The sequence below is a fragment of the Martes martes genome (assembly GCF_963455335.1).
Source record: "Martes martes genome assembly, chromosome: 4".
Taxonomy (NCBI): Eukaryota; Metazoa; Chordata; class Mammalia; order Carnivora; family Mustelidae; genus Martes; species Martes martes.
In genome coordinates, this window is record NC_137891.1 from 95,691,890 (window position 1) to 95,706,276 (window position 14,387).

Here is a 14,387-nt window from a genome sequence, read left to right on the forward strand (position 1 = left end):
CATGGTCTCCAACTCCTCTTTTCTCCATTTCTCGAGCCCAATCCAAACAGATCACTGTCCCACCACTCCACTGAGACAATGTGCTGTGTTCATCAGAGGTCTCCACTTTGCTTATTAGCCCAATACTCAAGTCTCAGTCTTCATAATACCTAACGTAGCATCAACATTTGATGTAACTGATCATTCCCCTTTTTGTGTTTTATCCTGAAATATACAGACAGGTACATAAGACATATATGTAAAGTTTAACAAGTAATAATAAAGCAAACCCACCCAAGTGAAGAAGCAGAGTATCATCAGGAGACCAAAAGCCCCCTTGTACACCTGCAATCATAAATCTCTCCTTCCTCCACCACCAAAAGTACCCACAATCTTGACATTTGTGATGCTGATTTCCATTCTTCTTTAAAATGTTTTTTGTTTGTTTGTTTTACCAATTACATAATGCATTCCTACAGCTTAGTCTTGCCTCTTTTGTAACTTCATATGAACGGAATCATGCCATATGCATCCTTTTACGTCCACATTAACACTTGTAGTCAGGTTTTTAAACTTCCACCAACATGTGAAGGCATCTCACTGTGTATTTAACGTGCAACTGATTTATGGGATCACATGTTCTTTTTCAAATATTTACTAGCCATAGAGATTTCTTCTGCTGTGAAGTGACTGTTCAAGGCTTTTGCCACTTCTCTGTTGGGGTGCCTGTCTTCTAAAACTTGATTTGTAATTCTTTACTATAGTACTTTATCAAATCTAAGTAATTAACATCTTCCAAAATGCACCACTCTTTTATCACTAAAAAAAGAAAAAAAAACTGGCAATTAAAATCAAAAGATTCCATCTACTATAAGATACAATCCAACTGCAGACAGTAAGTTAAAGTGTGAAATAACTGTGGCTTAATATTGATAAAGCACTTCAGTCCTTTGTCAGATATATGTTGCAAAGGGGGAGTTTCTACAAAAATGTGAAATAAGGGGGAGCCTGGGTGGCACAGTCGGTTGGGCATCCAACTCTTGGTTTCGGCCTAGGTCATGGTCTCCAGCCCTGCGGCAGGCTCTGTGCTCAGTGTTTAAGTTTAATCAGTGCTCGCTGATTAAGATTCTCTCTCCCTTTCCCTCTGCTCCTCCCACTTGTGCTTGCTCTCTGAAGTGAATAAATAAATCTTTTTAAAAAAATACTTTCTACAGGGAGAGGGTGGTTGGGTTATGGACACTGGGGTAGGTATGTGATATGATGAGTGCCGTGAAGTGTAAACCTGGCGATAAACAGACCTGTACCCTTGGGGCTAATAATACATTATATGTTAATAAAAAAATATAAAAAAATTTAAAAAGTACTTTCTAGAAGCAGTAGTTTCTGTAAAACTGTGTTACCCAAAAAGTAGAGCTTACAGAGAAAATACATTAGGTTTGACTTCTCAAAACCTGTTGCAACTTTGTAACCAGAGTCTAGCAAAATCACTAACAACTCCAGTTAAAAATACTAGGACAGTTTTTAAAAGATATTTTAAATTCCTAATAAAAATACCTGAGTAAATACTTTGTCTTTAAATAACAATTTTTAAAAAATAAAAGAAAAGATAGCTTGACAGAAAGTGTTATAAGGGGGGCTGGAGCTACTGAATAATGAAGAAAAGGCAAAAGTGCAATAAAAGATTTTTAAGATAAAGCACACGTCTAAATTGAGAACAGAGGCCAAATCGAGGTGAATGGGCACCATGCATGGTGCATGCAACATTCAACTCTGTATATTCTGTTTGCTTGCTGCTACTTAATAACACAAAACATTAGCTTGCTGGGGAAAATGGAGTAAGAACCAATATTACCTCCATTAAATTGACATCATTACCCCACCTACTTACCAATCATATATGAACTTAGGGGTGTTACAGAAACAAATGTTGTAGCACAAAAGACAGTATCTTCTACCACTCTGATTTTTTTTTCATCTTTTTTCATGGTCTTTTAATGATAGTAGTTTTTCATTTTATTGTACTCAAATTTATGAATCCTTCCCTTTATAGCTAATGCTTCTGTGTCTTATTGAAGAAATCCTTCCTAAGGATGGAGATATTCTATATTCTTTGTTAAAAGCATCACAAATTTGCCTTTCACACCTAGTACTTTAGTGCACTAAAACGGATCTTTTCCGGCCTGGTGGGAGGTAGTAGTACAACTTCTTTTTTTTCCAGATGGCTACTCAACACACTTACTGAAAAACCAATTATTTCCTCTTCTCATCAGGCATTTCACTTCTATCACAGAAATCTCATATAGAAATGTCTACATAAAACTGGGTGTTACTGGGCTTTCTCCTCCATCCCGTTTATCCACTGACCATTCCTGCACCATTACCAATGATGCTATAGTTATTATATTGCCATGATAAATCTTGGTATAGAGTAGAACAAGTCCACCTATTTTGTTTTTTCTATTTTTAGCTCTTCCATATAAAACCTGGCATCAGAGAAAGAGGCTAAACATGCTGGAATTTTTATGGGATTAGAATGAATCTATTAATCAATTTGAGGAGAACTCCTGTCTTCACCATATTGAATCTTTAATCCAGGAACAAAAAATCGGTCAGTATACTCAGATCTTTTTTATGACCCCTTAATTTTATCTTGCAGAAGTCTTTACACTTCTTTAGAGATTAATTTCTAGGTATTTCAAATGTCTGTATGCTATTGTAAGTATCTTTTTGTAAGCTTTCATTTTCTAATTATTAATGATATAAAAGAAAACAATTGTGGGAATCTAGTTGGTCGCTCTATTTGGATATAACTGACCTACAATCAAATTCATTAATTCCAGTGGTACAATTCTGTAAGTCTTGGGATTCATCACTCCTAAAGGTTTTCTTATGTCCCTGTGGCAGTGGCTAATCAGCTGTCACTGTAGTTTTGTGTTTAACAGAATCTCATATACATAGAATCATACACTGATTCCAGTAATGGTTTGTACTGGCCTCTTTCACTTAGCATGATGCTTCTGAGATCTATCCATACTGTGGTTCAACATCCTTTTACTGCTAAGTGGTATTCTGTTGTACAGATATACCAAAATTTGATTATGCATTCACCATCGATGGACATTTGGGATGGTTCCAGATTTGGGACACTATAAATAAGGCAGCTATAAACTTACAAGTCCTTGGGCAGACACATATTTAAATTTATGTTGAGTTAATACCTAGGAGTGGAAATTCTGGGTCATATGGTAAGTGTATGTTTAAAAGAAAATGTTCCAAAGTAAATATACTTCGCATTCTCACGAACTCCTAGATGAGAGCTGTAGTCGATTTACATTACTGTTTCCATGTAGGGATTCCTCCTTGAAGTCTCTCAGCCAATTTCCTTTTTCTAAGTCCTCAGAAAAATCAGTTGATAGAGAAAATGAGAGGAAAAAGTATTATAATTCTCCTATGAGAATTAAAGCTTGATTATCTGACATAGAGATGTTACTGATTTGAAGGAATCTAAAGATACCAACTGAAAGCAAAGAGCAGAAAATACTGACAAATGAAACTGAATGGTCAAGGCGACATTTCCAGGCATGAGGACAGAAGCACGTGGGAGAGCAGCAGTCACAATCCACTTGCAGCTGTCCCTGAGCTACAAGTGTGAGGTCAAGGCCCTGTCTGCTAACAGTGAGTCTTTCTTGCAAATACACTATTAGCACGGTTAGATGCATTTATACTTCATATAAATCCTATGAGTAGTATTCTCCAAAAATCACTGGTTTTAAAGACTAAATAAGTCTTTAAATTGGCAGTTCTGATGTGTGATTCTATGTAATGATGTTAACCTTGAAGGCAGATCTGAATGTTATTTGAATACTACCCAATGATGTCCTTTGGCATTTTCCGCTGTTTGGATATGTGCTATGAGTTTCAGTGCTTTGTAAATCCTTTAATAGAAGAAATGTAGAGAAGTGAATGTTGTCGTGGAACACTGCAACCTGAAATCAGTAACTGGTGTAAAATCTGAAGTAAAAGCCATATAGATCTCAATGGCAAAACCAAAATTGGGGCAAGGAGACAACATATTTTCACCATTAAAAAAGCAAGCAAGCTTATTCAAATGACCAATGACTAATGCCCAATCTGAAGATGCTTTTGGACACACAATAATTTCAGGAGCATGAATGTAATATGAAAAAATTTTTTAAATGTTCCGAATATTTGTTACCAAAGTCAAAACTATCAAATAATACAAGTGATACTTCTTGTATTTTATAAGTCCATTTTAGCAGTGAAAATTTCAAATAGGATATATGTGTGGATTTATCTTTCAAACTTTTTTTTGTATTAATATTTCCTTTTAATGTTTTCTATCAGCAAATGTCTGTAAGAGATATAAATGTTGAGACTTAAAGCCTTGTTTTATTTTTTTATCATAATAATAAACCAGGAGATTTTTAAAGTGCTTGGTACACTCAGGAGAAGCCATTCTGCACCATGGTGTTTATAGCCATCATTCCTCTGCCATTTAAAGGTCAAGGGCTGCCATTTGGGTTCCCAAGGTACTTGATTCAGCTAGCACTTCACCTCAATCAACCACAGTTTATACTGTCATTAAACTGTGATGCCACTTCTTGTCATGAATTACGAGCACCCTATTTCCAGTGGAAGGAACATGGCACTGGGCTCAAGCCCAAGAACACGACCAAATCAAAAATTCCTTCTTGGAGGGTTTGTCTCCCAGGACTACCACCAGTACCAATTCTGTATTGACCAGCACCCAAACAGGTGAGAGAAACATGGTAACTTGAACAAGGAGAGCTTAATCCAAAAAAATGATTAACTATTTACAAGGAATTAACTAAGAGGAAACAAAAGAGAACTTTAAAGAATAGCACCCTAGAGCTGAGGGAGAATACTCAAATAAGGAACAAACTTGGAAGAGAGGGATGTTCCCCAACTCTGACATTCAGACTTCTCTGAAGAGGTGCGGTCGTAGCCTGGGGACGGATCTGGTTCATAGTTGATGGATCAAGGCTGGCAGACAAGGAACAATCTGCTGGAGTACTGATGAAATTCACCAGCAAGCTGCCTATGGAGGGAGCTGTTTCGAACTTCTTAGAAAACCATCTGGGACACTGGCTGGACTTGCCAGAAACCCAGTAGGAAACCACTTATAGGGAATATTGTTGAAATCTGGGGAGCCATGTTGGGTGCTCATCAAACTCATTAAGAAACTGCAAGGAAGTCAGCAGGTGCATTGGAGGAATTCAGGCAGACGCCTGTGAGGTGGGAAACTGACTGCTGGAGCACTGCTGAAACTTATTGTCTTTTTGCAGGCAGGAGCAAAAAGAAAAAGACACACTGGAAGTAGGAAAAGATGACTCTTCTTTCTCCAGTATCCTTCCTGCCAGTCCCAAGATAATTTGACGTTGTACCTACCAATTGGCAAAGGAGGAAAGTTGCAATATCATATCCAGGCAAAAAAGAGTAATTTGAAGTCGAGAGGCACTAAATAATAACTAGCAGACTAGTTTTCTGAGTGATTCTACCATGAATGGAGTTGAATTTTGTCAAGTGTTTTTTTTCTGCATCTATTTGAGGAGATCATCTGTTTTGTTTTTCTTTTCCAGTCCATTACTATATTAATTTCAAATGTTATCCCAACCTTGCTTTCCTGTCGCAACCCCTTGGTCGTAATCTATTATCCTGTTTACATATTGCTATATATATTATTTGCTAAAATATTTTAAGGAGTTTTAAGTCTATGTCCATGAAAAATTGTGGTCTAATATTATTTTCTTTTAATGTCCTTGTCTGGTTTTAGAATCAGGATAATGATCAGATCACAGAATGAGTTAGGAAGTTCCCTCCTCCTCTATTTTCTTAAAAAGTCTGTGTAGAATTGATATTATTTCTTCTTCAACTATTCAGAACAATTCACCTGTACCATCTTGGGCCTGATGCTTTCTTAATGGGAAAATTACAAACTACAAATTCAATTCCTTTAACAGATTGAGAACTATTATTAAGCTCATCTATTTCTTCTTTATTTTTAAGGATTTTATTTATTTAAGAAAGAGTGACAGACAGAGAACAAATGGGGAGGGACAGAAGGGGAGGGATATGCAGACTCCCCACCAAGCAGGGCGTCTGACTCAGGGCTCAATCCCAGGACCCTGGGATCATGGCCTAAGCTGAAGGCAGATGCTTAACTGACTGAGCCAGGCATCTCTCATCTATTTCTTCTTGAGTGAATATTGTTAGTTTTTTTCCTCCAAGGGATTTTTCCATTTCATCTGAGTTCAGTTTACTATTGTCAGGTTGTTTAGAATATTCCTGACTGTCCACTTAACATATGTAGAATTTTTAATGATGCCATCTCTCTCATTCCTAATAGGGTTAAACAATGTTTTCTCTCTTTACCTTCTATGGCTAGAAGTTTACCAGTTTTACTGATCAGAAAAAAATCAACTTTGGGTTTCATTGATTTCTCTAGTCTCTGTTTCCTAGTTTATTGACTTCTTTTATCTTTATTTCCTTTCTTCTACTTAATTTGGGTTTACTTTGTTCTTCTTTTACTAGATTCTTTACTTTGCTCTTCTTTCGCTAGAAGTTTAGATCACTGATTGAGATCTTCATTATTTTCTAAGTATTTAACACTATAAATTTCCCTCTAAACACCATTGTAGCAACATTCCACAAATTGGTATGTTGGGTTTGTTATGTTCTGACATGCTGATTGATATGTGTAATATTTTGTATTTTCCTTGTGGCTTTAACTCACAGGTAATTTAGAATTGTGCTATTTAATTTCCAAATATTCAGAGATTTTCAAAATAATTTTCTGTTAAGTAAGTGATCTCTTGCAATTCCATTATGATCACAGAATACATTTTATATGATTTAAATTCTTTTAAATTTATTGAATCTTGTTTTATGGCCTAGAATATGGTCTTCATTTGTAAATGTTCCTGTACCCTAGAAAAGAATGAGTATATTGTTATTGGGAGGCATGTTCTAATACATAGCCATTAGGTCAAGTTGGTTCAAAGTGTTATCCCTGTTATAACCTTACTGATCTTTTGTTTACCTACCCGAAAGGAGGTGTTGAAATCCGAAACTTCAGTTACGAGGTTGTCTATTTCCTTTCAGTTCTTCATTCTGGTATCATTTCCATTCCACCTAAAAATTTCCTTTAGTATTTCTTTTAGTGCAAGTCTGCTGGTGAAAAATTCCTTCACCATTTTTTTTTTTTTTTGGTCTGAAAAATTATTTCTCTTAAGGATATTTTTGTTGCATGTAGAAATCTAGGTTGGCAGTTATTCCTTTCAGCATGTTGAAGATGACATTTCGTTGACTTTTGGCTTGTACTGGTTTCTGCTGACAAGTCTATAGTCATTCTTTCTTCCCTTGTATTTAATGTATCTTTTTTCTGTCTGCCTTTCACATTTTCTCTATCACTGGTTTTCAGCAATTAGATTATAATATATTTAGATTTTTTTTTTTAATGTTTCTTCTTGGGGTTTGTTGAGATCCACAGCTCTGTGGACTTATAGTTTTCATCAAATTTGGAAAAATTTCAGCCTATAGTTCCTCATTTGTTTTTTTCCGTATCTCCCCTCTTTGGTTTGACAGTGTGCATAGCTCAGTATGAACCAATCACAGTCCTGTTCCGCCTATGACCCAGTTTCTGAAAACAGCTATTACATATATCTTGCCCAATTTCTAGCTGTTTACAGTAAGAAGGTAAATCCAGTACCGGTTAGTCTTTCATGGCAGAAACAGAAATGTCTCTTTCTTTTTTTCTTTCTTTGGTAACTTTAAAAAACAAAAAGCTATGTTTTCAGTCTATTTCCTCTCTGTTTCAGTCTGATTCATTTATATTGGTATGTCTTCAAGTTCACCAATCTTTTCTTCTGCAGTTTCTAATCTGCTGTTAAGCCCATCCATGAATTTTTGAAGTTCCACTTAATTCTTTAAAAAAAATTCCATTTTCTCTTTTATTTTATTCATATATTTCTTTAAATCCTTGAGCATATTTATAATAACTCTAAAATGCTTGCTTTGGTCATACCTGTTTATATGTCATCTATTTCTGTTTTTTTTTTTAATCAGCTGACTTTTCTTTTGATTATGGGCCATATTTTCTTCTTTTTTGTGTATCTAATAATTTTTATTAGACACTGGGCATTGTAAGTACTATGTTATTCCATGTCGAGATTTTGTTGTCTTCCTTTAAAGGCTGTTGGTTTTCCCCTTTTTTCCCTCTCCTCCTTCCTTTCTTTTTGCTAACAATTAAGTTATATGCATATTTACTTGATCCTTTTGGGGCTTGCTTAATTAAGCTTTGTTAAAATGGGCCCCAAGGAGCTTACACCTATTTTAGCCCTACTAGTAAGCCATGACCCTTGAGGACTCTCCACTCAGGTAGACTGGAACTCAGATTCTCCCAACGCTGCATAAACTCTGAAAACTGCTAACTTATGTCTCCCAGACAATCTGTGCATGCCATGTGGGGATCTCATCCCATACATTCTCAGCTTAGTATTCAGCAACAGAGTCAAGGGGGTACTTATGCTTATTATTCGAGCTCCTTTTCTTCATAGCTCTCTCCTCTCCTTTCTTCATAGCTCTGTCCCGCAAATCTCAGGCACCTCAGACTTCTTGAACTCAGACTTCTGCCTCCTCAACTCAGAATCCTCTGTATTCTCCCTGGGCTTTCCCTCCTTATAACATGGCCCAGAAAGTGGCTCCAGGCAGAAAGCTGATGAAACCAAAGGACTCCTTTGTGTGCAGTCTCCTTTCTACTTCTATTAGAGATCATAATCTTGTCCCTTCAACAGAGCAGTAACAGTAGAAGTCTTTCTTTCTCTTATTAATTTTGTTGCTCAAATTGTCTCATATCTTGTCAGTGGGCACCCCTTCTAGATGGCTTTTAAAAAAAATGTGCTTCTGATATGTCCCCATAGTCTTTAAGGCATTTACATACTTTCTGGGATAATTAGATGTTCCAAGCTCATCTTGTTCTTTCCTTGCACCAGACATGGAATCAGAATTTTCTCCAAGAAGATTTGGTATCTTTTAGTAAAGAATGGTAATTACAGACCATTTGGTATGCTGTTACTGATATACCACTGCATTCTTGGAGGAGTAGTGGACACCTCAGTGTCTCGGTGAACAGGTCCTCTTGGGATCTGAAAAGGCTGCAGCTGTTTGGACCCTATGAATGACAACTGTAACTCTTCTCTAGGACAAAACCTCACACTGAGGAGAAACTGCAAAACTAGGACATTACAAGTAAATTTAAAAGATCTAAGTAAAAGTGCAGAGTACAGCCGAAAGTACAAGTACATATTTTTATTAAGTTGTTTTAACAAGGGAAGAGGGAGCTCTAGAGCTATGAAACTAAAAATGCTACCCTGAGACACCTCACGCAGGCAAAATACCAAGTCACTTATAAGGTAATGAAAATCAGATTGTTTTTAGACCTTTAAAGAGCAACGCTTTATGCCAGAAGACAATCAGATAATCAACTAATAGAATTAAGATAGTCAAGGAAAGAAAATATAAGGCAAGGATTTCATATATATCCAAAGAAACTTGCAAGCATAAAGGCCTTAGACCAACTGTGATGATCCTCTGACTCTTTCCTGGGAAATCTAGAAGAGAAGAGGCTTTAGAAAACCACAGTTATTGAAGAAACAACAACATAAGGATTGGTAGTTATATTCGATGTGTATTTACCCACAGAATAAAGAATAAATGATGATAATAAAGGGGAGAGTGCGACATGTAATGGCTGTTTGTTCTGTTAATATAGACACAGGTCAAATATCAAAAAAAGTGAAAATGAGGTAAGTGTATGTGAAGTGGAATAAGCTTGCTGATTATCTTTGGGGTAAAAAAATTATTTCAAGTCAGATGATGGGAGAGAGAAGGAAGGAGTAAGAAGCAATAACTAGATAATTTAATATTGTTCACAGTTGGGACAAAAACAAAAAAAGGAAGGGAGGAAGAACAGAGTATTATATAAAAGTATAAAGGTACCCATTAAAATAAAGATATAAACCTTTCTAAAAGGAGAGAGAGGAAATAAAATGGACTATGTACGTGGTGAAGGCTTTTTATACAAAAGATGTGTATATAGGTAAAATAGAAAACCATGACAAAACAGGAGACTAAAGACATAGATCACATCAATAAATATAAAGAAAGTTCCAGATTGGCTAAAACGTCCAACACTATTTGCAAACAAAGACCTTCAGAAAGATGAAAGACTAAAACGACAGACAAAGATACACCAGGCAAATGCAAAGAAAATAAGGCAGGAGTTGCAATTCTGAAATCCAACCAGGTAGATTTACAGGAGGAAATCATACATAAGGAGTCAGATTTAAAAACAAAAACCAAATAATTTATAGCATGTTAAAGAGTCTGGACTTACACTCAGTGAGAGACTCTGAAAGATAATCTGGAGATGGACAAGAGTGAGACGTGCACTAAAAGACCAGAGCGAGGGGACATGGGAGGTGGGGAAGCAGCTAGAATGGGGAAGAGGAGACAGTGAGGGCCTACTCCAGGACACGTGGTTTGCACTCATGTTCTCATTTCAATTCTTAGAACTACATGAGAGGTGTGTCTTGTTATTCACATTTTATATACGGGGAGTCTGGGGTTCAGGAAGGTCAAGTAACTTGTCCAAGGATCAAGATTTTTCACCTCGCTCTTTGCCCCTACATATTGTTATCTGTTAAAAAAAAAAAAAAAAAAAAAAGTTCAAGCAAGAAAGGGTGAGGGTATAAGGCAGTACAGAAGGATTGGTATTTAAGGAACGTAATCAGGCAGGCTTTGTGATAGAACAGACACTGTGTAAGAGTAAATAACAAGAAAAAGAAATTAAGAATTTCAGAGCCATTATAAAAACTAGTATCTATACGAAGTTCCAAATATATTGAAAAGGAAAACAAACCAGACCATCCTTTTATAACCTTTCATTTTTTACTGCTTTTTATTCTTCCCCAGACTTGTGCTAACTAAAGCCAAAATGTAAGCATACATGGTTTCTTGTTACGTGTTAACACACACACACGTGCGTGCACGCACAGCATCCTTACAACCACAACAACAACCAGGTCCTATGAAAACTACTGAGACAGGAAAAGATATACAAACATCTAGATAAGAATTCAACATGGATTACTACAAAGAAGGTACTGTGTTTCCTCCTTTTTTTCCTTTGGGGAAGGGGCAGATCTTAAAATTAGCAATGTCCTAATAATTAATACAAAAATGTTTGTTCTCTGTGTATGAGGCACTGAGAGTGAAAAAGTTTATTATTTTTTCTTATTGAATAAACATTTGGAACTGAATTACAGAAGAAAATTTAGTTAGCAGAATATACATAGTCTTAAATTCTTAAAGTCTAATGACTATTTTTAAAGTTACAACATAGAATCTTCCAGTTTTTCTACTTTAAAAACAAAAGCCCTGCATGTCCTTGGAAAACTTTCTCCTTACCCAATTTTTGTTTCATTCTAGTGCCCCAACTCAGTCTTCCCAGTTTGGTATGAGATACTCTATTGAATTACTTCTACATGTTTGATTAGTTAAATAAGGATACATTGCCCTCCCTTCTTTTATTCAGTCTCATACTTACATGGAATTGTTCTCAGGTAGAGATTATCTCTGATCACTTGCTGCAATTTGTGGTCAATTGATCCTTTCTGAAACTGAAGACTCAGGTAATGTCGCAAATCTTTATTAATGACTTTGCCTACGAGAAAAACCACAGTAACTGTTAGATCTCCAGTTAAATATCGATGTTAGTGATTGAATACCCTTAAACCATTTAGCTATAGACAAGAAGAAATCAGAGTATTTTGCTAAAAACAACATTGTTTTACTAAAAACAAATGATTAAAGTACTATAATTAATAATATGTACTTATACTACATAATGTGGGCATAATTTTACAACAGTAGGGGAGGGACAAGGTATAGGTCAGAGAATATGACAAATACCCAAGATAATTTCCATTTATGGCTTTAAATACCATCTATATACTGATAACTTCTACGTTCTTATCATGTCTCCATCCCTGACCTATGTCCACCAGGCTCCAAAGCCATCGAACTCATTCATATACACTGCAGATATATTTGAAAGTCAAATAAGCAACTCAAATTTCAGATAGCCAAAACAGAACTCTTAATTCCGTCCTCCACCAATTTTTCCTCTGCTCTACTTTTCCTTGTCTTAGCAAATAATAGCACCATCAACCCAGTAGAACAGACCCAAGGGCTGTAAGTCATCAGAAGTTTCTGATTTCTCCTTTTCACTTCTAACCCTCAGATCCAATCCAGCAGCAACTTTTGTCAGTTCTACCTCCAAAACATGCCCCATGTCCACTTCTCTCCATTTCCGGAGCCTCCATCATTTCCTATCTCGAATTCAGCAACAGCCTTCTCATCTGTCTCCCTGTATTCATTCTTGCCTCCTTCTGCTCCCACCACTTACACAGAAGCCAGGTGAGATTTTGAACATAAACCAGATAATCACCACTCTGTTTAGTGCCCCCTCGCCAATGACTTCTTTTTGCACTCAGGATAAAATCCAAACTTCCACATGGTCTAGCTCTGGCATTCTCTGACTCAAACCCATTCACTAGCCACCCACTAGCCATGCTTCCTCCCACAATGGCCATCTTCCTAAAGGCCAAATGGACCCTACTTTGGATCCTTCTGCCTATCTCTGACTGCACAGGCATTTGCTGTCCACTCACTTGACTCCTAGATACAAGGTGATTCAAAAAGAGGATGAAAGAGGTTTTTTTTTGGGGGGGGGATGGGAGATAAAAAGAGGACTGTCAGAGGTCTCAAAAAAATGTTAAGCAGAAAAATAGAGGATTACAGAAATCTGATAGCAGTGAATTTATAGTAAAGGTTGAACTTAAAACGAAGACCAAAGCCATCCAAACACTGTTCACTAGATAAGATTTCACATGATTACAAAAGGACAATGCTAAAACATAATGGATTACTATACTGGGTAAGAAACAACTAGGAACAGCTTAATTATGACAAGGATAGATAAGCCAAAAGGTTACTACAGATCAATTCATTCTTTTAACTATTATTCCATGATGTAGCATTTCTAGTCCCCCAATTTTTGGTCTTCTCTCACAGGTATAAACAAGCATAACCAAATGAGAGGATGTTAATTCAAGCAGGAAACCAGGGTGCTGCTAAAGTTTAGAGATAACATTCGGATCCTAAACTAATAAACACAAACCAAAAAGTCCCCGTTTTGCCTTACCAAAAATATATCCTGAGGAAGGGTGACCTCTCTGTGATCAAAGAAGAAAGCCTGAAAGATATTTACAGGGATAACACAGAAGAATCCCTGGTCACAGAACTGGTTTCTGCCAGGCATTCAGGGGCTCTACCAACCCAAGTTCCATTTAGATGGAATCATATTATGCCATTTCTTATTTTTATCACAATACTTGTTCACTGCTGGGTGGAAGAAAAACATAATTCATAATCAATACTGCATAGTCCAAGAATGAAGAAATAGACCCTCAACTCTATGGTCAACTAATCTCCAACAAAGCAAGAAAGAATGTCCAATGGAAAAAAGACAGTCTCTTCAACAAACGGTGTTGGGAAAATTGTGGACAGCCATATGCAGAAGAATGAAACTGTACCACATTCTTATAACACACACAGAAGTAAACTCAAAATGGATGAAAGACCTAAATGTGAGACAGGAAATCCGTCAAAATTATGTAGGAGACACAGCCACAACCTCTTTGACCTCAGTCACAACAACTTCTTGCTAGACACATCTCCAAAGGCAATGGAAACAAAAGCAAAAATGAACTCTTGGGACTTCATTAGAATAAAAAGCTTTCGCACAGCAAAGGAAACATTCAACAAAACCAAAAGCAACCTGTGGAATGGGAGAAGATAATCACAAACGACTTATCAGATAAAGGGCTAGTATCTAAAATCTATAAAGAATTTATCAAACTTGGGGCACCTGGGTGGCTCAGTGGGTTAAAGCCTCTGCCTTTGGCTCAGGTCATGATCTCAGGGTCCTGGGATCCAGCCCCGCATCGGGCTCTCGGCTCGGTGGGGAGCCTGCTTCCTCCTCTCTCTCTGCCTGCCTCTCTGCCTACTTGTGACCTCTGTCTGTCAAATAAATAAATAAATAAAATCTTAAAAAAAATTTATCAAACTCAACAAAAAAGAATAATCAAGTCAAAAAATGGGCAGAAGACATGAACAGACATTTCTCCAAAGAAGACATTCAAATGGCAACTAGACAAATGAAAAAATGCTCAACATCACTAGGCATCTGGGAAATACAAATCAAAACCACAATGAGATACCACCTCACACCAGTCAGAATGGCT

General features: G+C 36.7%; 1 protein-coding gene across 1 annotated transcript in view; it reads right to left on the reverse strand.

Annotated features, from left to right (window-relative positions):
• The window catches only part of MAGI3 (membrane associated guanylate kinase, WW and PDZ domain containing 3), a gene marked incomplete at its 5' end in the record, with an annotated part of 89,850 nt that extends 77,477 nt beyond the window's left edge, over positions 1-12,373 (reverse strand). Inside the window, 2 exons of the mRNA XM_080801663.1 lie at positions 11,627-11,743; positions 12,265-12,373. Of these exons, the coding sequence (XP_080657789.1) occupies positions 11,627-11,743; positions 12,265-12,373 (226 nt within the window). The remainder of the gene's footprint in view (positions 1-11,626; positions 11,744-12,264) is intronic.
• Between the last annotated feature and the right edge of the window lie 2,014 nt (positions 12,374-14,387).